Source organism: Lissotriton helveticus, chromosome 10 (genome assembly GCF_964261635.1).
Source record: "Lissotriton helveticus chromosome 10, aLisHel1.1, whole genome shotgun sequence".
Lineage (NCBI taxonomy): Eukaryota > Metazoa > Chordata > Amphibia > Caudata > Salamandridae > Lissotriton > Lissotriton helveticus.
The window spans coordinates 658,308,926-658,333,162 of record NC_136071.1 but is presented as its reverse complement, the minus strand read 5'-3'; the positions used below and the strand labels follow the sequence as shown (position 1 = coordinate 658,333,162).

The following is a 24,237-nucleotide window of genomic DNA, read 5'->3' as shown; positions in this document are numbered from 1 at the left end:
TGTCCTCTGCTTCTTCCTATTCATGCACCAGAGGGCCCTGCTTCAGAACAAATTTATAGCCCTAGGAATAAGAGCTTGTAGGTCAACTGCAATGAAGTCCTTAAATCCTCAAAACATTAAGTTGAATATCTGTCTGGTGCTGTTTCTTGACGTTTACAAAAGACAAGTCAAGGCCAGAGACTATTAGGGCTTAAGGTCCTCTATGCTGGGAAGGCGCCAATGGTAGGCTGGGGGCGTGCACAGATTGCGCCTGGTAGAGGGGCTACTAGGAAGTTCACTAGGTGTGAAGTAGGAATGATAATGCTTATACCCCCTATCCCGCCAAGTCTTATTGGAGCCCCATGGGAGGGTTTTGTTTGTCATCTATGGCCTTTTGGCGCTATGCACTTTACAGGTTATTGTTTGTGTTTTAATGCCGGCTATGCTTGTATTTGGAAGGTACCAATGAGAGACTGTGGATGTGTACAGATGGGGCTGGGAAGGTCTGCTGCTCTTGGATACTTGTGTGTAGTAAGGACAGAAATGCTTATGGTCCCAAGACTAGTTGGAGCCTTGCAGGATAGATTTGTTTGTCTCTTATGTCCATTAGGCACTATGCACCTTGCAGGTTACTCTCCAATTGCTAGTTCTCAGATCCATGCGTCCCCGTATGGAATCCCTCAGGGCTCTAAACTCAGCCCTCTACTTTTTAACATCTATGTTAGCCCCCTGGCCACAATAGCAGAGGAGGCTGGTCTAACCATATATTCATGTGCGGATGAGACCCAGCTTATTTTCTCTCCATCTTCCAATGAGACTTCAAAGGCATCATCTCTCCAGGTGGGGCTAAAAAAAGTAGCTGACAGGATGCACACAAACAAGTTGAAACTTAATGGTTGGAAGATGGAACTCCTCATTTTCGGTGGAAACAAAACTCTCTGGGGCCCCCAACTCTGGCCACCCCAAATGGGCGATCTCCCCTCCCTTCAAAATCTGCTCGCAACCTCGGCATCATCATTGAAGACCAGCTGTCTATGAATCAGCAAGTGGTCAAGGTTGCCTCAACCTGCTTCACTATTTTAAAATGGCTCAGAAAAATTCTCTGGATGCTTCACCCTCCACGCAAAAAAACGCCATGCAGGCTTTGATCGTGTCCAGACTGGACTACGGTAACGTGCTATATCTGGGTGCAAGTAAGGAGGTGTTCTGGAAGCTGCTAGTGGTCCAGAATTCTGCGGCCAGACTTCTATGCAAGCTACCCAGAATGGTCTCCACTACAGGTCCACTCCATGACCTTCACTGGTTGAGGATGGATAATCGTTCTAAATTCAAAGCCCTCTGTTACATGCATAGGATCAATATGGGCTCAGCACGACACTATCTTGGTGCCTTGGTGCATCCGTACCTCCCCACACGCCTCTTGCGATAATCCAATCGGTTAAAATTCCCAGTCCCTAGGATCAAACGAGCACGTATGGGCGATCGGTCCTTTGCCTATTTAGCTCCTTCCCTATGGAACTCACTCCCGTTTCAATTACCCCATGAAACGATTTATCACAAATTCCGAAAAGATTTAAAAACATGGCTTCTTAATCAGTTCAATTAGTCGTTATTCGATAATTTTCAATCATAAAAGACACAATGCATACATAAAAGTGTTTGTTTTTAGAGTCTTACCCTTTTAACTTACATTTCATACAGAATTAGTACCGTCATTATCGAAATCCTAACTAATCAATAATTGAAATAAGTAAAATCAATCAGAAAAAAATGCAATCCTGCATTATTCTCTGAAGGAGAGCCAATTTACACTGGACATTCAGGCGCTAAATTCAATTCCACATCAGCCTCCAGTTTTTTCCTCCTCAGTGCCCAGGGCCAACTCAAGAATTTCGCAGTGGCGATAACAATGTCTGCACGCGTGTTTATCAAAATGCGCAGGGCCATCATACAGGATCTAGTGCCAAGGTTGGAACACAATGGCTTGAGCCACCTACAACAGGGGGCCTAAATAAGCCCGGCACACGAAGAGTACAGGGGGTATTGTCTCTTCCTGGCTATGACAAAAAGGGCAATTGACATTCATGGGCTTTTTCCATTTAGCAACAAAAGATCTTAAAGGAAGAGTACCCACTCTGAATTGATGGTATAATTTCCTATCGCTATGTTTTGTAATCCAATTCCGGTATGGTTCTGGCTTTGATGCAAACTTGTGATCTAAGAAGACACCTGTAGGCGAGGTACTACCCACAGCTGACAGTGTCTTTCTGGTGATTATATCCCAATAAAGCACTTTGAAATAATTTTTACCGGGAAAAGAATTCCCTATTGGATCATCCCAAAAGTGACCCAGCCCCATTTGCTTCAAATTGTACTTGATTTTCTGCAGCCATTTACTTTTAGAAGATGAATCAGCACTCCTGATGTGCATTACTGCGCTCGCATACGGTGACAATTCTGGGGTGGTCCAGAGCCTCCTCCAATAAGCTAAGGGTCTAAAACCTACGACCTTGTCAAGGGGAATACAACCCAAATCTAAGAGCAAAGGCTTCATGGGTGTAGATTGTGGGAGGGCGGTAAGGGATCTCATGAACTTATTTTGTGCTTGTACTAGGGGTAAAAGATTTTCGAACCCCCAAAGTTTGGCGCCATAAATAATGGAAGCTTTGATTTTTCCATTATAAATAGCTTCTGCTGGCCCTATAGGTTTTGTGTGCGACAGTCTATGTTCCTTTAGGAGGGCTCCAGTCAACTGATTATGCCTTAGAACTAAGACCTCTAATTGGGATACCCAGTTCATCTTCCTACCCATTGTTACCCCTAAATAAGTAAATGTATCGGTCTGTTCCAATGATACGTTATCCAGTACTACCCTAGACACATTTATACCTATGCAATACCATGAACTTGGTCTTATCCGTGTTTACTACAAGCTCGTGGTCATTGCAGAAAGCTACAAATCGATCCAGGGCACGCTGCAGACCTGAATAGAATTAGCGTGTCTGCAAACATTATTAATGGTACCCTTGAACCGGTAAGAACTGGTGCATAGGTTGGAAAACTGGAATAATATCTGATGACCTTATTTATAATTAGGGAAAATAGGGTGGGGACAAGGACGCACCCTTGCCGCACACCCTCATTAACTGGGAAGGAATCGGTTAATTCACCCTGCTGCCCCCACCTTACTTGAGCATAGTTTGCCTCATGCAGTTTGATAATAAAGGCCAGAATTTTTTTGGGCATCCCGGCCGCCTTTAACGAATACCACAGCTTATGGCGGTGTACTAAGACAAATGCTGATTTTAAATCAACAAATGCTGTATAAAGTGTTCCCCCTGCTAAGATCACTGTGGACCAGTAAATCATCTTAAATCTAAATACTTGCCCAATAGTGCTGACGTGGTGTCGAAATCCCGCTTGATAGGTAGATAAAACATCCTGGTCTATAATCCATTCAGTGACTCTACCTAGCACAAGTCTCGCAACTATCTTTTGTAAGGTATCTAATAGGCTTATCGGCCTATAATTGCTGGGACTTGCACGGTCTCCCTTTTTAGGTCTCGCGTGCGAATGCAGCCCATGAGCTGTTTTGCTAGCGAGACTATTGCTGCCGCTTTCCTTCTTGAATGGAGACAGGAGGTGGCACGCGCCCAGACAGGCGATGTGAACGCGCACGCACATCTCCTGTCTGCGCTCACGGCAGACTTCTTTAGCACACGCCGCCGTCGCTTCTAGTCAGACAGGATAGAGTGGACAAGCTCCTATCTACCACAGCTATCTGCCCCTGCAAACGTCTTGGTTAGTTTTTGTGAATGGCAGAATCTACTAAACTTAAAAAAGAAAGCGAAACGGATTGAGTCACACGCAATTTATATGCGTGAATATTTACTGGCTGGAGTAATCCCGTCCGGACTAAGAGTCAGGAATGCACCAGCATTATTTATTGAGATACGCAAGTTCCTGGAGCGGTGGTCACTGATTTCAAACCGCTGCTCCAGGGACTGGATGATGTTGATCATCGAAACTGCAAGGGATATATTAACATCATTGAATCAAGAGATCTTAGAATTAGAAGATAAACTTAAGTCTTCAGATGCTGTAGAAGATGCAAAGAATAAATTAGAAAAAATACAATCCGAAATGAAAGATTTTGACATATACTTAACAAACAAAAAAACTGAAAAATTAAAAAATGACGTGCGATGGTTTACCAAGGAGAAAATTTACCCATACCTGAATCCGAATTACTATCAGGGAGGTGCTCAGGGTAATTTTGCTCCTAATTACAGCAACAGTTACAGGAAGAATTACACAAATTTCTCTGATACTGGTTCTTCCGACTCAGAGAATGACAATTATCAACATCCAGGTGGGGGAAGATACAATTCCAGACCATTCAGAGGGAGACAAGGTCATCAAAACTTTCAAAGTAGAGGTTTTTTATCAAGGGGCCCCTACAGGGGGAGATCTGTACATTGGCAACAGAACAGAGGACGACCACAGATGTCGAGCCCACAACCTCAGCAACAATATGTAAAAACACGCAACCAACAGTATTGGTGGTGAATGAGGAATATAGTGGGAATACAGGCAGAGACATCCTTCCTATTTACAATTTATCCTCCACTAATCTTGATGATGATGAAGCAGCATTGCTCAGTAAGGGATTATCCTTTGTCCCTTATACCATGCTTAATAAATTCAAATTGCATGAGGATCTTCATGCTTTTTTCAGAAAAGTGAGATTGAAAAAGTACTTTGAAGGGAGGGATTTGGAGGTAGAGAATGATAATTTGTCAAAATGTAAACCTCCCTCAAAATTCACCCCCACACTTGATATGGTGGGACCAGAAGTACAAATCTTTGAGAGGCAAGTAATACAGGACATAACACGCCTACTTTCGAAATCTCAAAGACCATGTTTCAATTTAACAAAACAAGAAAACATGGCACTAAAAAAACTTGAATCCAACTCACAATTAGTTATAAAACCTTGCGACAAAGGAGGTGGCATTACGGTTTTCAACAAAACTGACTATGATAATAAAATGCAGATCATGTTATCCAATGCAGAACATTATAGGCCAGCCCATGCCAGAGAAATACAACGACTCAATGTATCTATTAAGGAAATGACTCAAGCTGCCCTCCTTGATGGCTATATTTGTGATAATGAATTCATCTTTTTAAATAAAACATGCCCAGTGACACCTGCCATGTACGGCCTCCCAAAGACGCACAAAAATGAAAGCCAGCCACCAATGCGTCCAATAATTTCAACCATAGGCTCTAGCACAGAACCTCTGTCAAAATATGTGGATTCGTTTCTGTGTCCATTGACCCAGAAATACAAGTCATTCGTGCGTGACACGGGTGACATGATAAATAAAATTGAAGGTACACCATTCAATCCATCCACAGACATCCTGGTGACGCTTGACATTGAGGCGTTGTATACCAACATACCTCAATGTCAGGCGTTACAGGCAGTGTCTTCCCTTCTTCAGAGGCATCCAGACAACAGACCAGATGCATTCATTGTTCAATGCTTAGAGGTAGTTCTTCTAAACAATTTTTTTGAGTTTGAAGGATTGCTGTACAAGCAAGTGAAAGGCACGAGCATGGGAGCTTCCTGTGCTCCTAGTGTAGCGAATACATATATGGGAGAATGGGAAAGGAAAAATGTGTACAATGAAAATGCCCCTTTTTTTGAAAATGTTTTTTTATGGAGAAGATTCATTGATGAAATTTTTTTTGTTTGAGTGGAGATGTATTGCAATTGGAAGAGTATATCTTATGGCTGAATGCAAGTGACAAAAACCTAAAATTCACCTCAAATTACAGTAGTAGTAGGGTGGAATTTCTTGACATAGTCATTGAAGGAAACGAGGGAATCCTCCAAGTGAGTTTATTCCGTAAACCAACTGCAAAAAACACTATACTCCAATTTGGGAGTTTTCATCCCCATTGTCAAAAGGATTCCATCCCCTTTGGGGAATTTCTCCGTGTTCGCCGTAATTGTACATCACTATCAGATTATTCAATTCATGGGGCGCTATTGAAGGAACGATTGATCAAGCGGGGTTATCCGCATCGCTTGGTCCGCCAATCATTCAAGAGAGCGAAATATTATGACAGGGATGCTTTACTTAAACGTACTAAACGCAAGCCCAATGAAAAGATAACGTGTGTCATAAATCATTCACCCCTAAATTACAAGATTAAAAATGCTATCAATAAGAACTGGAGAATCTTAGATGTAGAAAACGATGGACAATTTGTGAAGCCATTGATAGCCTATAGAAGGAATAGGAATCTTAGGGACCGGCTGGTCCATACTAGAGGCTTACCTACAATTCGTGAGTTGCAAACTACCTTGACAGGTCTTCCTCTGGTATTAGGTAATCACAGATGTGGCGGCTGCCATGCCTGTGATGCCGCCGTGGTAGGCGACACGATTCAGTATAACAACGTCAATATAAAATTGAAATCTTTTACTAATTGCAGGAGTAAAAATTTTGTTTACTTTGTTCAGTGCCCGTGTGGTCTAGCTTACATAGGTGGGACGGGAATTCAGAACAAGATTCAGTGAACACAAGTCTGCAGTAAGGACTAGTAAAGTGACAGCACCATTAGTACAACATTGTTTGGAATTTCAGCATGACAAATCTGATCTCAAATGGTCCATATTGGAAAAGATACAACACAAAAATGGTGAACTGATGGAAATAACTAGGAAAAAACGTGAAAGTTACTGGATTTTTCATATGGACAGTGTCCGTAAAGGCCTTAATGAGAATATTTCTTGGTATGTAACAAAATAGGTACAATAGGTACCCATCCAATGACACAAATATGGGCACTTTCTGTACATACCGACCCAGAGAGATATTGGTATTGGAGTTGATCTCGCTATAAAGTGATCAACTGATAATAATTTTATGGATGACATTCTCTGCAAGCTGATATACAACACACTATTGTTGTAAATATTGAATTTTGCTGGTACCAGTAAACATCTTAACACTCTCTCCTGATACCAATATGCCTACATAATACCATCTGTATGTGTCAACAACAAATATCAGATGCCCTATCAATTTATACTGTCTGTACAAAAAAAAATATATGCACAGATGCAGGACTGTTGTTTATACCGTTTTCGTCTTGCACACAACCCTTTGGGTATGTAATTTTATAGCAAGTAATAATAACACCAATATCCCATATGTATTGTTAAAATTTGCAAAGCAAGAAACGTGATTGTTTAATCCATTTTTATCGACGTAAAGAGCCTAATTATTGACATGATGACGAAAAATTTCATCTGTCACCAAATCCTAATATAAAATACAGGAATTACAACAACCTAGATTATGGGGACAAACCGCCGATCCACTGTGGTAAATTCAACTTCCAAACAATATTGTCTACATAAACATTATTGGTTAGGGCGGCCGAAGACTCCACTTAGTAATGGCGGCCAGCGATGGTTCAACCTCCTATATGAGGACGCAGAAGGCGCCAAAATGACGCTATTTAAACCGACGGACCACGGTCTTCCGGTTCCTTGTGATCGGGCGTTGTTGCGGTTAAGGAAATGCGCTATGAAAATTCGGGTAAGAACTGTTGCTAGAAAGCCCCTACTAATATTAAGGAAAAAACTAATGCCTCTCGCAAAAAAAGAAATGCTATGGGTAATTTTGGGCATTTCTTTATTTTTAACAATACGAGTAGTTTTTCTAAACGGGGATGCTTAAATACCGCTATAAACAAAAGAAGAAAGTGGGTAATTCTTTGCTATGTCTCAACTGCTAGGAATAGTTTAATCGGAGACATATGCAGCAATGCGAGTAGTTCTTCCAAACAGTGATGTCTAAGTACCGCTATACACATAGGAAAGAGTGGGAGGTCTTTTTTGGTATGTCTCAACTGCTAGTAATAGTAGGATCGTTTTAATCGGAGACACATGTTTCAACACAGATGCCTTAACAAATTGGTGCAATACAACAAGAGAAAGACCTCTGTGTATAATCTAACTACATACAACACAGTGATGTGATGAAGTCTATATAAAAAGATATATTTAGAGTAACCTTGATAAAAATAATAAACTGACCAAATTTAAATAAGTGAACCACAAATTTATAATATCATTGAAATCTTTACAGTGCCAATAAAAACTAAGAACGCTGAAAAAATTGAAGGTCAACTTTATTTAATAATATTGGACCAACACTCCATATTAGGTGAGTTGTATCTATGCGGCAAAAAATAATGGTAATCACAAATCTGTTGGTAATATGTAGTGACATGCTTTTTGCATTTTTGATTAGATCACCAGGGCACTAATACCAATTGATGGAACATCTAATAAGGAAACACATGTTATGAAACACAAGACGCATTAGAATTTTAATAAGGTGAGCAGATTTGCAATACAGATAGAGGATATCTGACTTGGAGAGTTGGAAAGATCTAAAACCTTTGTTTCTCTAAAATTATCACAGGTCTAAGTACCTATCTGAAAGGAAGTGTTATTCGACAGAAGTCATCACCAAAACTCGTGCTAGGGTAAGAGTAATAGCTAATCATCATGTACTAGTTTGTAAATAGAATAGTCAGTCAATCCAGCACCTGCAATGTACAGACAAGTGCTGTTTCTCCATCTCTCCTTCGCTTCTTTCTTTGCTTCTCTCTTCTGTTTTCTTCTTTGTCTCTTTCTTTCTTTCTCTTCTATCTTTTGAGTTACTAGGAAATCATGCTTAATTGGCATTCCCCGAGGAATTTAGTGTAAAATTGGGTCTGGTGCTGGTGCTATGGTGTCAAAGAGAGACAATGACTGAGATATTGTATAAAGAATACTTCTAAAGATGTTATGATTGCCAGCCCTTCATCAATTAATTTCATATGAGATGTTCTCTCTTGGATATGCAAGTACGTTCCATGTGTATGTATATGATATAGATACATTTTATTTGTAATTGCAGATACTCATACAGAGAGCACAAACTGTTGGGAAGAACTCTGTTCTGTCAAGGGTCCTGAGGAAGGTGGTTTTATCCCACCGAAACGCGTAGACCTAGCGTGACAGTTCACATTAATATCTGTGACTCCTCAGATACAGGATAAAGAATCTTTTTTGAGTGAATGTATTAGGATGTGTGTAAGTTGTTCGAATGTTAGGTGTGCTCTTTGTGTGGTATAATGTATATAAATCCGAATCTCTCATTTTAATTGTCTGTATATGTTATGTAAATGTTTTTTGATACATTGATTAAAAAAAAAACACTTTTTGTAATATGAATTTGAAATTAAAAGAAAAAGTAAGAAATGAATATAAAATAAAAATATAAATGCAATACACTCTTGTACTTGCTATGTTTTGAAGGGTTTTTTGTTTGAAAGTAGGAACTAAATGTCTAGAGGAAAATAAAGAAGACCACGAGGGAATTTCTTTCTTATTGTGATACTATTGTTCCTCTCTATTCCCTGGTCTAAAGTACTGTGAGAGGGGGTCCCTTTAATATGTTGATAGTTTTTGTATTGCTTCTGCACTATTGTAAATCTATTTTCCAAGGGCGACAGCTGTTTAAAGAGCACTTGTAAATTGAGGGCTTGGTTGCAGGACTTGTCTCTCTGCGCCCACGCTCTCTGCCAGTCAGTGGGCTGACATGCCTCTCACGCTGCGCATCATTAGTCATGTTTTTTTCCATTCTTTCTAAGGTTCTGCTGCAGCGCACTGAGAAATGATGGCTAAAAAAGAAAAAACAAAGCTGTGAGTGGTACTGTTCTTCTCTTCTCTTCCGTTGCTTGGAGTTTTGCAAGACCTGGCACCCTAGGGTCCCTGGTCCTCTTCTGTCATCTGTTCAGAGATGTGGACTGGCTCATGCAATGGGCGGGCTGGCTGTCCGGTCACACAGGGAAATAGTACTGCTGTCTTAAGCCTGCTAGATGCCATCTCTTCTGTAGGTTGCATGCTATGTAAAACGGGAATGAGCTCGGCTCCCTGAACCTTGAATTTGGAGGTTTGTAAACGAGTTATCCAATTATTGCTTCATTTTGAACAATGATACACTGCTAGGAAGCCTTTTATTGGTCTTCATCTGTAAAACAAAAGGGATTTTTTTGCATTTAGCAGCCCGAGGGGCAGTTTTGCCCGGATATCTTCATGTCCCAAAGGTAGTTCTGTTGTTCTATAGAGAAGTCTCACTATAGAGGTGGTTCATGCTACGTAAATGGTCTCGCATGTACGCGAGTTTAAGCTATTGGCATTGTAAATGACAATGCCTTTTATTTATGTTTTTAAAAAAAAGGGATTTTCATTTACAATGTCAATAGCTCAAACTTGCGTAAATGCGAGACCTATTGCATTGCAAATGCTTGTTATATATGGGGATAATTTCAGCCCCACAACAAGTTTCAGGTATTGGTGCACCACTGACTATTGCATTTACGATTATATAGATATATTCTATCCAGATCTTCCTATCCTTTTTAGGTCTCGCGTCAGCGAAAGACCTATTGTTGCCAGCTTGCCGGAAATGTTGGACAGGGGATGGGCACGCGCAGGGCCGTTAGCGATTTCATCGCGTGTGCGCGAACGTACAGCCCTGCGCCGTGCACATCTCCTATCCCACATTCCCAGCAAGTGAATAACACATACAAACACACACAGCAACACTCACCCATGCGCACACACACACACGCGCAACAGCCACACTCATGCATGCACACACAAACACGCAGGCACACACACGCAGGGTGGAGTCTGAGTCTAGGGAGTCCGCTCCTGCACGGGCCCCCGCGGGGACTCCCTCTCATCTGCTTCCGATAGCCGCTGCTCACCATCATATCTGGAGCGCCGGGTCCTCTGCTCCCGATGAGTGGGTGGGTGGGTGGGCGGGCGGGCGGGGGCGACGCAGCCAGGGACAAGCTAACAACTTCCAGCCTGCTAACTTTCTACTACGGGAGCGGCGGCTGCGGTGCACGGGCGGGGCAGGACGGCGGCTGCGCAGGATTCGTAGCCCCTGCCCTTCGGCCGCCTCCGGGTCTCCGCCCTGCTAGCTCGCCATTGGCTGAACGCCCCTCAGCGCTGGCTCGTCTCCAGAGCTCCCAACACCTCATCAGGCCCCAGGGGCCCTCACAGGGTCACCGCCACTGCAGAGCATCCACAGACGTAGTGGCTCCGCGTCTCCCAGGCCCAGGTGTTCTCTGATTCGTCTCCGCCCGGATACCAAGGCTCAGACCAGGCCCCAGCCCGCTCCTTCAACAGGCAATCCGCCGCCCGTCAACGGGCGATCCGCCAACCCCGTGTCGGGGTCACTGCAGTTCATATCTGCACTATACAAAAACACACACAAAAATATGATAAATCATTGGTTTCATTCTCTTGAACCTTTCCATAGCATCGGCAATTGTACATATATTCAACTTCCAGAGAAGGGCGCACAAAAGATAAAGTGCATATTTGTAAAGGGTCGCCCCCTCCCCCCCGGGCTCAGCGCTACTACAGGAACGCCCATACGGGCGATATCACTAACCGACAGCCAAAACCGGCTACACCTCTCTCTGTCTCCCTGCAGGCACCGACAGTATCCACGGAACACAGCGGACCGGAAGCGACCTGGATTGACCCCGGAAGGGCACCGACTGCCGACGGACCGGAAGTGACCTCGCCTGACCCCGGAAGCCGTTTCCCAGGAACACAGTCTGATGATAGAAAAGCCAGCGACGCGGAGGAAACAGGGTTCCCAGCGGTGGACTCGTGGCAGGAGTTGGCGATACGCGGAGAACCGACGGCGGAGTCTGCAGGAGAGAGGACGAGCCGAGAGAAGGAGGAAGAGGAAGACGTCTGGTGCGAGGATTGGTGGCATCCTCAGGAGGTGGCTGGAAAGCGGCCGTAACTCGGATGAGAGTTACGGCGGGGCACGTGAGTGAACTGTTAACATTCTCCGTGTTTACCCTTCCCCGTGTAGATAGTGTAATTAGTGTACAGCTGTTCTGCATGCACCAAAGACGCACACCCCACTGTATATTATAGGCACCCTCCACTGTACATTATCCTCCACCCCACACCCCTTGTTTTTCACCCTGTCCCTATATCCGGTCTGGTCTCTTCCCTTCTTTCCCTACCCTACCGCCCTCCCTCACGGTCCGTTTCCGCCCTCACACTCCCGGGTGCTGGTGTCAGTCGATCGAGTTCCATGTACATAGGATCTAACTGCCCTGTGTCTCTTTCCATTATCTCCGAGGGACGCCCCAAGGCCCGCAACCCGGAAGAAGCACCCAGCCCAGCGGTGGACATCCTGTCTGTGTTCTTACCTGCGGACGCTCCTCACAAGGGACCCTCCCGAACCCCAAAGACTGTACCTAAAAACCGTGCACCAGAGCTTGTCTTTGTGAACTGCAATAAAACTCGTGCTAGCCATAGCCCATTTCATCCGGCCTCCACGCCTGTTATTCCGGCCCGCACAACCCCACACATCACAATATTTAAATATGTTTACAAGAACTCATGGATGATTTACATCAGGCCTGCTGACGAGCTGGTTCTAGAATGCCTTTAAGTACCTTTTTGCATCAGTGTATGCTGCGGACCCTCCTTTGTAATAGTAAGCTGCAAACCAAAAATCGAAGCCCGGACACAAGCAAGCCTGTTTTCTAGTCTGCTATATAATTAATTAAATAGGCTTTGTGTTTTCTTTGATGCAGTTAAAAAGCTTTTCTGCTGAAAGGATGTACATGTTTCAATCTGTGTGAAAGATCTGAAGGAATCGAACAGGTCAGAAGAAGTACTGTGGCATTCCAGGAGCCAAGCAGCATGGTCATGGACTTAGCTTCATTGAGGCAGTTGAAGCTGATCCATTGAGCATGGGTGAATCATTATATTACACTCAAGTAATTTACCATATCCTGCGGTGTCCCAAGATGGACATCTGTATCGACATGTTAACCTATGCTGTGGTTGGCTGTGAATGAATCTATGTAGATGAGGAAGAGAACAAAGACAATTTAAACCCTACGGCTCTGGTGACATTACCAAGATTCTGGATGGGGCAGTTTCACGTGCTAATAAAAACAAATTATTCCCTTGGTTGTACCAATTTATCTAATCTTGATAGGTTTCTACCTTATTAGGGTGTGAGACTCTAAATCAGAAGGATTACACACACAGTCATTCACCATACCGTTATAAGGATACTTGGCTAGAAGCAAAACCCCAAAAGGCACTTACAGTCTTAGAGAGTGGAATACATAGCCAGAGAGAATCCTTTTCATCATTTTATTAATAAAAATAGGGTACAATGGCAAGCTCAATCTGCTACATAAAAATGCTAACGTTCAACAGTTCATACTTTCAATACATAACTAAGATTAGATCTAGCTTACTTTGTATTGCTATAACCCATACCCAAGATCAACATTCTATATTTATAAAACACTCCATATTCAACAATGTGCAAATACATCAAATTTGATAAAAATTACAGAAAAAATTCATAAAAACAATGTCGACGTGTTTCGGTGGATCCTGCTGTGCGCACCACCTTCCTCAGGACAAATTAAAAACAATCTGTTGAAACAAATTACAAAAAGGTAGACCAAAGTCACTACTTATTCTTTGCAGTGTATGAAACAAACAGTAAGCATGCTCATCCCTAACTCGTAACGTTATAGATCCTCTCCTTGGCTATGCAATACATTAATTTCTGGTCATCTATACATATAAACTTCTCTACCTGTGCTCTTAGTTTGTTGGTCCCACTCCTCGTGCCAGTATCCTCTATTGTTCCTTATTATTGAGATGTCACTCACATCACATTACCCCTACAGTTTGTATATGGAGGGAGATCTTAATCCTCCATTCCACTACCCCGCTGTTTCTAGATCATCAGGTGCCATATTCATACTCTGACTAGCTGCTCACACACATTCATGAGTTGTATAGGCTTTTTTTCACACACCTTATTAAAAGCCGTAGATATTCCGATTATCAATTGTTCTGGTCACTTCGCTTATTATCAGCTTCTTTTTATGCTGCTGGGAAAAGATTTCAGTTACTAGTTATATTCTACCTTGTTTTTTAATAGGTATTGTCATCTGTATTTATTAACTTACTCTAAGCAGGGGCAATGCCTCCTTCGAGTTTACTGATGACCTTACTCAATTAGTCTGAATCGGACAGGGTTCGGTGTCACCATCGCTGTTTGGTCTTGTCTGTACAATATCTGCTGTGCAAAAATGGAGATTAGTACATTACCCCCTCATGATGCCCTAATCCTTTGTTTATTAGGTCATATCCCTCATTGTTCACTTACCACTCTCTCTGTAGTGTAGAGTCTTTATGTTGGGGCTTTATGTTCGGTTTTATGCTGCCCGATATTAATTCATAATACTCAGCTCGGGAATACATTAATTATCCCAATCTCCGAGTCCTATCAGGGAAAAAGAAACACTTACTATCTCTGCCTCTAAACACGCTCAACCCTAGAGTCGTAAATCTTATTACTAACGATCTCTTGGGAGTCTGTGCCCCTTGGCCTGAATAGCCCCCTTCATTGGGCTTTGCTCTTATCTACCCCTTCACGTGCTTCAAGTCAGTCCTCATTCCAGTGACCTGAGAATAGTACCCACCATGTGGGACGCTGTATAAGACACCCCCTCGCCCTCACACCCCCTCGCCCTCACACCCCCTCGCCCTCACACCCCCTCGCCCTCACACCCCCTCGCCCTCACACCCCCTCGCCCTCACACCCCCTCGCCCTCACACCCCCTCGCCCTCACACCCCCTCGCCCTCACACCCCCTCGCCCTCACACCCCCTCGCCCTCACACCCCCTCGCCCTCACACCCCCCTCGCCCTCACACCCCCCTCGCCCTCACACCCCCCTCGCCCTCACACCCCCCTCGCCCTCACGCCCCCCTCGCCCTCACGCCCCCCTCGCCCTCACGCCCCCCTCGCCCTCACGCCCCCCTCGCCCTCACGCCCCCCTCGCCCTCACGCCCCCCTCGCCCTCACGGCCCCCTCGCCCTCACGGCCCCCTCGCCCTCACACCCCCTCGCCCTCACACCCCCCTCGCCCTCACACCCCCCTCGCCCTCACACCCCCCTCGCCCTCACACCCCCTCGCCCTCACACCCCCTCGCCCTCACACCCCCTCGCCCTCACACCCCCTCGCCCTCACACCCCCTCGCCCTCACACCCCCTCGCCCTCACACCCCCTCGCCCTCACACCCCCTCGCCCTCACACCCCCCTCGCCCTCACACCCCCTCGCCCTCACACCCCCTCGCCCTCACACCCCCCTCGCCCTCACGCCCCCCTCGCCCTCACGCCCCCCTCGCCCTCACGCCCCCCTCGCCCTCACGCCCCCCTCGCCCTCACGCCCCCCTCGCCCTCACGCCCCCCTCGCCCTCACGCCCCCCTCGCCCTCACGCCCCCCTCGCCCTCACGCCCCCCTCGCCCTCACGCCCCCCTCGCCCTCACGCCCCCCTCGCCCTCACGCCCCCCTCGCCCTCACGCCCTCACGCCCCCTCGCCCTCACGCCCCCTCGCCCTCACGCCCCCTCGCCCTCACGCCCCCTCGCCCTCACGCCCCCTCGCCCTCACGCCCCCTCGCCCTCACGCCCTCACGCCCCCTCGCCCTCACGCCCCCTCACTCACACCCCCTCACTCACACCCCCTCACTCACACCCCCTCACTCACACCCCCTCACTCTCACACCCCCTCACACACCTTCACCCCCCCTCGCACCCCATCACCCCCTCGCACCCCCTCACCCCCCCTCACCCTCGCACACCCCCCTCACCCACCGTCACACCCTCACCCACCCTCGCTCACACACACTCACCAGCATAGCATAACAAAACATAGCATAGCAAAACACAACACAACAAAACATAGCATAACAAAACATAGCATAGCATAACAAAGCATAGCACAGCAAAACACAACAAAGCATAGCATAACAAAACAAAGCATATGATAGCAAAACTAAACATAGCATAACAAAACACAACACATAGCATAACAAAACATAGCAAAACACAACAAAACATAGCATAGCTAACCAAAACATAGCATAGCAAAACATAGCATAGCATACAGCATCACTCCGCACCACCACAGCATCACTCGGGCACCACATCACCGTGCCCTACCACAGCATCACTGAACGCCACAGCATCACTCGTTCGCCATCACAACATCAATCAGCGCTACCTCAGCATCAATCTGTGCAACCATTCAACAGCACCTGGTTCTAATATGTTCTCTCAATGTTTCAAGCTTTATTACAAGTATAACAAAAAGATATTAATATTTCACTTCTGTTCTTGGATTTTCGTCACAATAAAATACACTGAACATAATCTTCACAAAAGTTATTTACAAAAGTTTGAGCTATTGCCATTATAAATTACATAACTTTTATTTAAGTATTAATTATTGAAAAAAAATTAAAAGCCATTGTAATTTGTAATATCAATACATATAAGTCACGTAAATACAACACATATTGCATTACAAATGCTATAGGTGTCACATTTGCGAAAGGTATAACTATTGGCATTGTCAATGACAAAGCTATTAATTCCTTCCATGCTGCCGTCGGCCATTGGCCGACGGAAACGCTACCTCGCTGGTGCTGCCGTCGGCCAATGGCCGACGCGGCCCCGCCCGTTTTGCGGAAGTGCCGCAAAACGGGCGGCGTATGGGAGGGGTTAATTTTGCTATTTTCAAAAACAAAACATAAATAAAAAAATCGTCATTTACAATACCAATAGCTCAGACTTTCCTAATGCGAGACCTATTGCATTGCAAATGCTTGTTGTAGAGGTCAGCCAGAATGCAGTCCGGACCAGGCGCGCTGCGCTCCCTGCAGCGACTCTAACACACTGTCATCTCTTCTTTGCTAAATAGTAGAACTGCCTCGGTATTAAGCTCAGGGTACTCAATACATGTGCCATAGGGCCAAGCAAATTGACCTTAAAAATGCTGGACCCAGAGTTCTGGAGGAACGTTAGTAACTGGTGAAGATCCAGTTCGACTATTACCCCATTTAACCAACTGCCAAAATTTAGTCCAGTCCTTCTCATTACTGGCATTAGCTAGGCTAACACACCTGTCTTGGTCGAAATCTTTTTTTGCATTTATTTGGACTTTCTTGTAATTAGCCCTTGCTAATTTCACCTCTAGGCCGTGACACAAATTTTGCCACAGTGCAGGGGGTGGGGGGTGGGCGGGCGGTTCTTAATCATTAGAGCTCTGGCCCTTTCTTTGTAGTGCGAGTCCGTAGGCGCCAGGAAACCTCCAGGTAGCTGTGCGCCATAGACATTTAAATAATAATAATAATATTGCACCTTGTAGGTTACTGCTTGTGGTCTCACGCCCATTATGCATCATGCACTTTACAGCCCCTCATCATGATGGGGTGAGTGTTTAAGATGGTGACACTGGGAAGGTAGGCTGCTAGTGGGTACCTAGATGTGAGGTAAAAACAATGCTCACAAAGGCTAGTCTATAACCCTGCAGGAGGTATCTCCTTGTCTCCTACGTCCGTTAGGCACTCTGCACTTTTTGTGGTCTTATGCCTGTTGTGCATTATACACTTACAGTTTTAAGTTCCTCATTATGGTGGGTAGAGGGTTTAAGACGGTGCCTTCAATATATTAAGGGATAAGCACATTTGCTGCTACCTGATGACAATCGGTTGGTCTCTTGAGCTAATACCTAATATTTTCATATCTGAAGCAAATGGTTAGCCTAATCCGTTTAAACCTGTCATATTATAGAGGTCTTTGTTGGATTGAGTGTGGGCCTGGAGGGTTTTATGCTGCACCTTAGCATGCACTACGTATTTTGCCATGTATATTGCAGCTCATTAAAATTATGTGTTTATGACCTGGGATTCTTTAATGTTAGCTGCTACTGTGGTGGTTTTCTCGAAATCATTCTTATTTCAGGTAGGTTAGTGTTGGTGCCCTCTGGATCATGCTACTTTTACTTGTGCACCTTATAGGATTATGACACAGAGTTATGTTATGTTATTTTAATTTATAAAGCGCTCGTATACCCGGAGGTGTCTTGGCGCTATGGATAGCGGGTGGTCTGCACTGACAACTAGTTCTGGAACAGCCAGATTTTCAGGCCCCTTCTAAAAGAGATGAGGGTGGTTGCGCTTCTGAGTTCGAACGGAAGGGAGTTCCAGAGCTTAGAGGTGTAAAAATGGAAGCTGCGACCACCCCATTGTAAGGTGCGGATTTCTGGCACCTGCAGAAGTTTGGTGCCGGAGGAGCGAAGCGGTCTGGTAGGTTCATACCAGGCAAAATGATTCTGCAAAAAGACCGGACCCCTATGGCTCAGGGCTTTATAGTCAAGAGAGAGTGCCTTGAATGTAATCCGTTGTTCCACTGGAAGCCAATGCAACCTTCGAATTTCAGCGGTGACCAAATTATTCCTAGGAATGTTAGATAGTAGCCGTACCGCTGAATTCTGTACACTTTGAAGTGTTTTCAAGCATTGCTTCTGTACGTTTCCAAGTAGTCCGTTACAGTAGTCAAGTTTTGACTGGATTAAGGATGTGACTACAGTTTTTCTAGTTTCTACAAGGAGGTAAGGAAGGATCTTCCTCACCTTTTTAATGAGAAAGTAACTGGCCGAAACCGTTGCATTAGTGTGTTGGTTAAGAGAGAGTTTGTAGTACAGCCACACCCCCAGGTTTTTGGCCTTTTCCACAGGTTTGGGGGCTCACTCATCTCTGCTGGCCACCGGAGGTTGCCCCAGCTAGATAGCAAATTGCCAAAAATCAGAATCTCTGTTTTCAGTTTAGCTTGAGGCAATGAGTATTCATCTATTGATTGACGGTACGCAAGCAATTTTGAAACTGTAGGGTAGGGGGGTTTCATTTTTGTATGCTGTCACCACAATCGGAGTGTTGTCAGCATAAGATGTAAGATTAAAACCAAAACTCTGAATTTGCGGAGCCAGTTCCGAAACATATACATTGAAGAGTGATGGGATCAGCGAGGAGCCCTGAGGCACTCCACATGGAAGGGTATAAGAATCTGAGAGGTATGTGTCGACCGAGACTGTTCGCCTCCTATCCTTAAGAAATTAGGACAATAGGGCCAGTGCTGGACCCCGACCCCTAATCTCTCGAGCCACTTATGCAAGAGAGAGTGGTCAACGGTATCAAAGGCGGCTGACAGATCGAAGAGTATCAGCACCGCTGTGCCACCTCGATCCATCACCGCCCTGATCTCTTCTGTGGCCTTGATGAGTGCTGTTTCGGTACTATGTTCACGACAAAAGCCGAACTGTGAGGGATCTAGCAGGTTGTTCTCATTGATGAATTGAGTCAGCTGGGAATTCATAATTTTATCAATTATTTTAGCCGGCAGTGGTAGCCGGGCTATAGGCCGATAGTTATTGGGGTCTGAAGCATCCAGCAAGAGTTTTTTCAGCAATGGTAAAATAGATGTGCCCTTCCAAATGGAAAGGAAGGTCCTAGAAATTAACATTGAGATAAAGATTTCTGTAAGTCCTGGATTGACCAGGTCTACAATTTCTTTAAGAAATGCTAGTGGACAAGGGTCAGTGGGAGACCCGGACTTAAAAACCAGAATAAGTCTGGCTACAGTGTCAGTAGAAATGGGAGAAAACGCAAGAAGCGTATTAGTGCTGAGCTCTCTAGTGGGGGGTTCACTAGAGTAGGAATGGGTTGAGTCTAGAAAGTTTTTTAAAATGTTCAACACTTTTGTTCTAAAGGCGGCTTCAATGTTATCACATAGCTTTTGGTCACTCTGGATCCCAAGCGTCTTAGAAGTGGCTAGTTTGTTAACCACTGCAAAAAGTTCTTTAGAAGAATTCTTTGCTTCTTCGATTTGTTTGGTGTAAAAATCTTTTTTTCCAGCTATCAGTAGGCGTTTGTACTGTGATAGGGCTGCTTTGTAAATTCTTTTCTCATTTGAGCAGTAGTTGGCACACCGTCTTTCTAATTGTCGACATTTCTGTTTTTCTTTCCGAAGATCGTTGGAAAACCAAGGAGCTGTAGGGTTTTGCCTTTTTCCTGATATTTGTTTAATGGGTACGGAGGCTTTGAAAGCATCATTTAGTCATTTGGAATATTTCGGGGCTGAAGTCTCGGGGGGCCCAAGTAGTTGCGGACGGGAAACCTCCAGCTGAGTGTGGAGAGTTTTTCTGTCCATTTTCTTTTAGTCATAACAGGGGTCTTGGAAGTCCTGTTAGGTCTGGAAGAGTTAGTTGGGAGAGTAAATTTGACAAACGAGTGGTCGGACCAAGTTAGAGGCAGGCTATCAGTAGAGATAAGGCCGTGGACTGACATAAAGATGCCATCTAACGTATGACCAGCTTCATGGGTAGGGGTCTGGACCTTTTGCCTTAGACCCACTGCTCCCAGTGTTTCCAGTAGTGCCTCTGTTTCTCTGTTATCCCTATCTTCGAGATAAAAATTAAAATCTCCTAAAATGGTAAATTCATCAGAGCACTACATAAGAGTGGCCCCGCATCTTGCAGGATAAAATAGAATTCTATGCTCCCACACGAAATCTGAGATCTTGCCGTCATGCTCTGGCCAAGATCAAACGGATCAAGAAGGTTAGAGCAGGGGAGGAGCCAAGCTCGCGTCCGAGATGGCCGCGTTTTAGCTCGGCTCCGTTCGCCTGCCTGTTTTTATCATCTATCCTGCCGTTATCCTGCCCCGGGAAGCCCTCTTTGCTGTGCTGTAGTGCTAAGACGCCTTGCAGGCACTCACCTTTTGCTCCGGTGGTCCTGGGTGCCGTGGATCCTGTGCTGCGCTCCCGCTCGCTTCGGGGCCTCCGGGGCGGGCTGGCCTGGACCTTCTCGGCGGCGCCCGGACGGGACGGAGCACGATGATCGGCCCTTGATGGCGCAGTGGACGTGGTCGTGGAGGTCGTTGTGCGTGTAGGCCGGCTGTGCTTGCTGGCCGGCTCCGGTGGGCCGGAGGCCTTGGGTGGAGGCGCTGCCTTCCATTGACGGGGCTACTCGTATATCCGGCTTGCTCCCCCTTTGTTCTCCGGTCCGGCCATTTTGATTTCCTCCGCCCGGACTCGGAGAACGGGACCGGCGGCACTGGGGAGCCGGCGAGTCCCCATCTTCTGGTGGCCCCCCTTCCTGCCCCGGGGTGCCCTGCCGCCGGTCGGCTGGTCTTCATTTGCCTCGCTGCTGCCCCGACGGAGGTTGACGGCCGCCGCGGCCTCGCCGGGCTTCCAAGATGGCGGCCGACCCGGAGTGTCTCAGCCGGGCCTGGACGAGCGCTGGAGGCCCGCCGCATGGCCCGGGTGCCGGATACTGTAAAGGTTTTCCTACACTTAAGGATATCCTGGACGTCCTGCACTCCTGGCGAGCTTCTGTGGCTGCACCCGTCTTCACCCTGGAGGTGGATCCTCTCCTCGGGCCGTTCGGGCCCCCAAAACCGGGTGTGGCTTCACCGTTGCAGGGTGCGGCTGGAACTATCCTAGGAAAAGTGGCCCCGGCGACAGCTGCGTCTGTGGGTGTGCGGAGTTCCGTTGCCCTTCATCGTCCTGTGCTGTCTCCTTTGCCGCTGGTCAGGGGGCCGGATTCCGTCTGGCCTGGACTCGATGACTTTTCCTGCCTCTTTTCGCCTCGACCGACCGGCCATGGTTCCTGTGCCAACCCAGCTGGGTCGGCCTCTCTTGAACTGTCCCTGAAACTGTGCCTGCATTGTGTGCGATGTTCCATGACTTTCCTGGATCTTCCGTGTTTTACTCCACGTGTCTTATCTGGACTGCCGACTGATCTCCCTGTTCTATGCCTTCGGTTCTTCGCGGTCTGGTTCTTAATGGATCGGACCGCTACAACTTTGGACAAACAAGGACAGGGCTGATACAAATTTGCCTCTGTGTGCGGTAGTCTTGTACTGGTTGGATGATCGGCATGTAACGGTATGCTTATATGTGACTTTATGGTACTCCTGGAGTGTATCCTGATACTTTTTGACTTCCCGAGGGCTCTGCCCTTTGTCTCAGGCGGGTGCAGATAATACTGTCTCTTGGCCCTCTCCCGTGTGTGTTCTTTTCCCCTTTTTTCCCTTCCCCTCCCCCGTTTTTGTCTTTTGTTTCCGTCTTTTCTTGCTCTTCTATACTTCGGGTTCTAATTAGGGCGACAGGCACGCTGCTGGGGGGTAGGCCATAGCCTTCTGCAGGGGTGCAGGGTGGGCTTGAGGGGTGGGTGGGGGGGTCTGTCACTTTGGGGGGTCTTTTTTCCCCCCTTTTTTTTTTTTCCCCCCTTTTTTTTGTTCTATGGCTCTTGAGTATTCGCTTTTTCGGGACCCTGTCTCGTCATGTGTCCCCCTGGGGTGTTTCTGATGCATTGACCTTCCGGTCGTATTGTGATTATGGTTCGCTATGTGTTCTGTCATCGACCTTTAATGTATGCCGTGTACCGGTTTCTGTTTTCCTGCTTTGTCGCCAGGGGGCGCGCGGTTGGGTAGGAGTCCCTTCTTTTTTTTTTCCTTTTTCTTCCTTCCCTTCCCTCTTTCATGGGGGACTTCCTTCCTTTTGTTGGGGTGCGTATCGTATTGCTTTTTACGATGGGGGTCTTTTTACGTATGTTTGTTGAGTCGGGTTGTTGCTGTGGTGGGTGGGCGCTGGACGGCGAACGCCATTGCCTCTCCTTGTGGTACTCCAATTGTGCTTGTATTTATCGATATGTTTACTTCGTGTTGGCTTTATCCTGTATTTTAATGATCGCCGGATCGCGGCTCACCACGGCCCCTCCCTTGTTGTTTGACTCACTGCCCATCGTGATCCTGTACTCCCCGTTCCCGTAAAAGAAAATCAACCTTCCAATATCCTGTCCCTGCTGATTGCTCTATGGCTTTTGGTTTATCTCCTGTGTTTTTGTTGTCATATCCTGTGGACAAACTTGTATTGCTAATTTTGCTTCTACTATGTGGTGGCCAGCCCGTTGGGTTGTAGGCCCGTATTTGTGAGCACTCTTTGTACAATAAAGGTTTTAAAAAAAATAAAAAGGTTAGAGCAGGAGCTCGATCCTTCTCTAAACTGGCGGCTGTTCACTGGAACCAACTATTAGACCTTCGCCTAACGGACGAATATTTGTCCTTTAGGAAGAAATCAAAAACATGGATGTTCCCTAGAACATAGCCAAAGAGACCTACTGTCTTCCTGAAGTACCACCCCTTTAACCCCTTGCCTGCTTATGATGAAACCACGCCATCATGAGCCACGGGCAGCATGTGCTCATTACGGCGTGGTTCCGTCATGCTGCGGCCGCTCCGCCCACGCAGAAATAATTCCCCATCTGTGCGGGCGAATTAATAAGCGGGCTGAGCAGTGACGGAACCACGCCGTCATGATCACACGCTGCCCATGGCTCATGATGGCGTGGTTCCGTCACGAGCGCCGAAGCGCCGCGCCCGCCCCCCATCCCCACGCCGTGGCAAAATTCGACCCACGGCCAAGGGGTTAAACTGTCCGCAATCTCCTTTCCCATATCAGGATAACTGTTTCCTAGCGCCATGATGACCATTGGGAATGAATGTTTTGCTTAATAAATATAAATACAAAGGGTCATTCTCTGGGTCTTTTGCTTTTTGTTCCAGGTATTGCTACTGTTTAGGGGGATTGTGAAGGGGAGGTCCCAGTGGAGGCTTTTCCAGGAATAGGCTTAGCATTTTTCTTCTATTGTTTAATCTGATGCCATGTATTGTCTGTTTTTTACATTTTGATGAAATGGTTACGAGGAATGGATTAAAGCATGTCTTTTTTAAAGTTTGTTTTTATTAACTAATTTTTGAAATTGTCTTGAGCAGGCTTAGACAATTTTTTTGTATGTCCAGAACAGTGTTCATATTTGAAATTTCATTATTGTATTTGGCAACCTACTAAAATAAATAAACATTTAATAAATGTGTATTAACTTAGCGAGTGGTTCTATGCTTCAGACTGGTGTAATATTGCATGTAGTTTTCTGTAAACGGGGGGTTTCATTGGTAAAATTGTGAATAAAGTGGTCATAATTTTTTTTTCCAGTAAGGAAATGAAATCACGGTCTTGGATCTGATGGCATTTTCATCATGGAGGACTTAGGGAGCAGTAACTTTGCATCTGTGGGGGAAGAGCTCCAATATTGGAAAGAACTGGCTTTGAAATCCAAGCAGTGGTAAGTTAAGTTGAAGCAGGTGCAATGCATTTCCCACCTACATTAAGGGGCTTTGCTACCTCCTATATACCGG

The 24,237-nt window shown here is 45.9% G+C and overlaps 1 protein-coding gene and 1 long non-coding RNA gene across 2 annotated transcripts in view; both read left to right on the top strand.

Moving 5' to 3' along the window:
* Positions 1–24,237, top strand: part of NDE1 (nudE neurodevelopment protein 1) — a 178,921-nt gene that overhangs the window by 17,683 nt on the left and 137,001 nt on the right. Inside the window, exon 2 of the mRNA XM_078663189.1 lies at positions 24,035–24,164. Coding sequence (XP_078519315.1) covers positions 24,079–24,164 — 86 coding nt within the window. The 5' untranslated portion in view covers positions 24,035–24,078. The remainder of the gene's footprint in view (positions 1–24,034; positions 24,165–24,237) is intronic.
* LOC144785440 (uncharacterized) lies at positions 8,315–9,321 on the top strand. Its single transcript, XR_013601886.1, has 3 exons — positions 8,315–8,405; positions 8,493–8,556; positions 8,973–9,321. It is a non-coding gene; the product is annotated as an uncharacterized LOC144785440 (long non-coding RNA).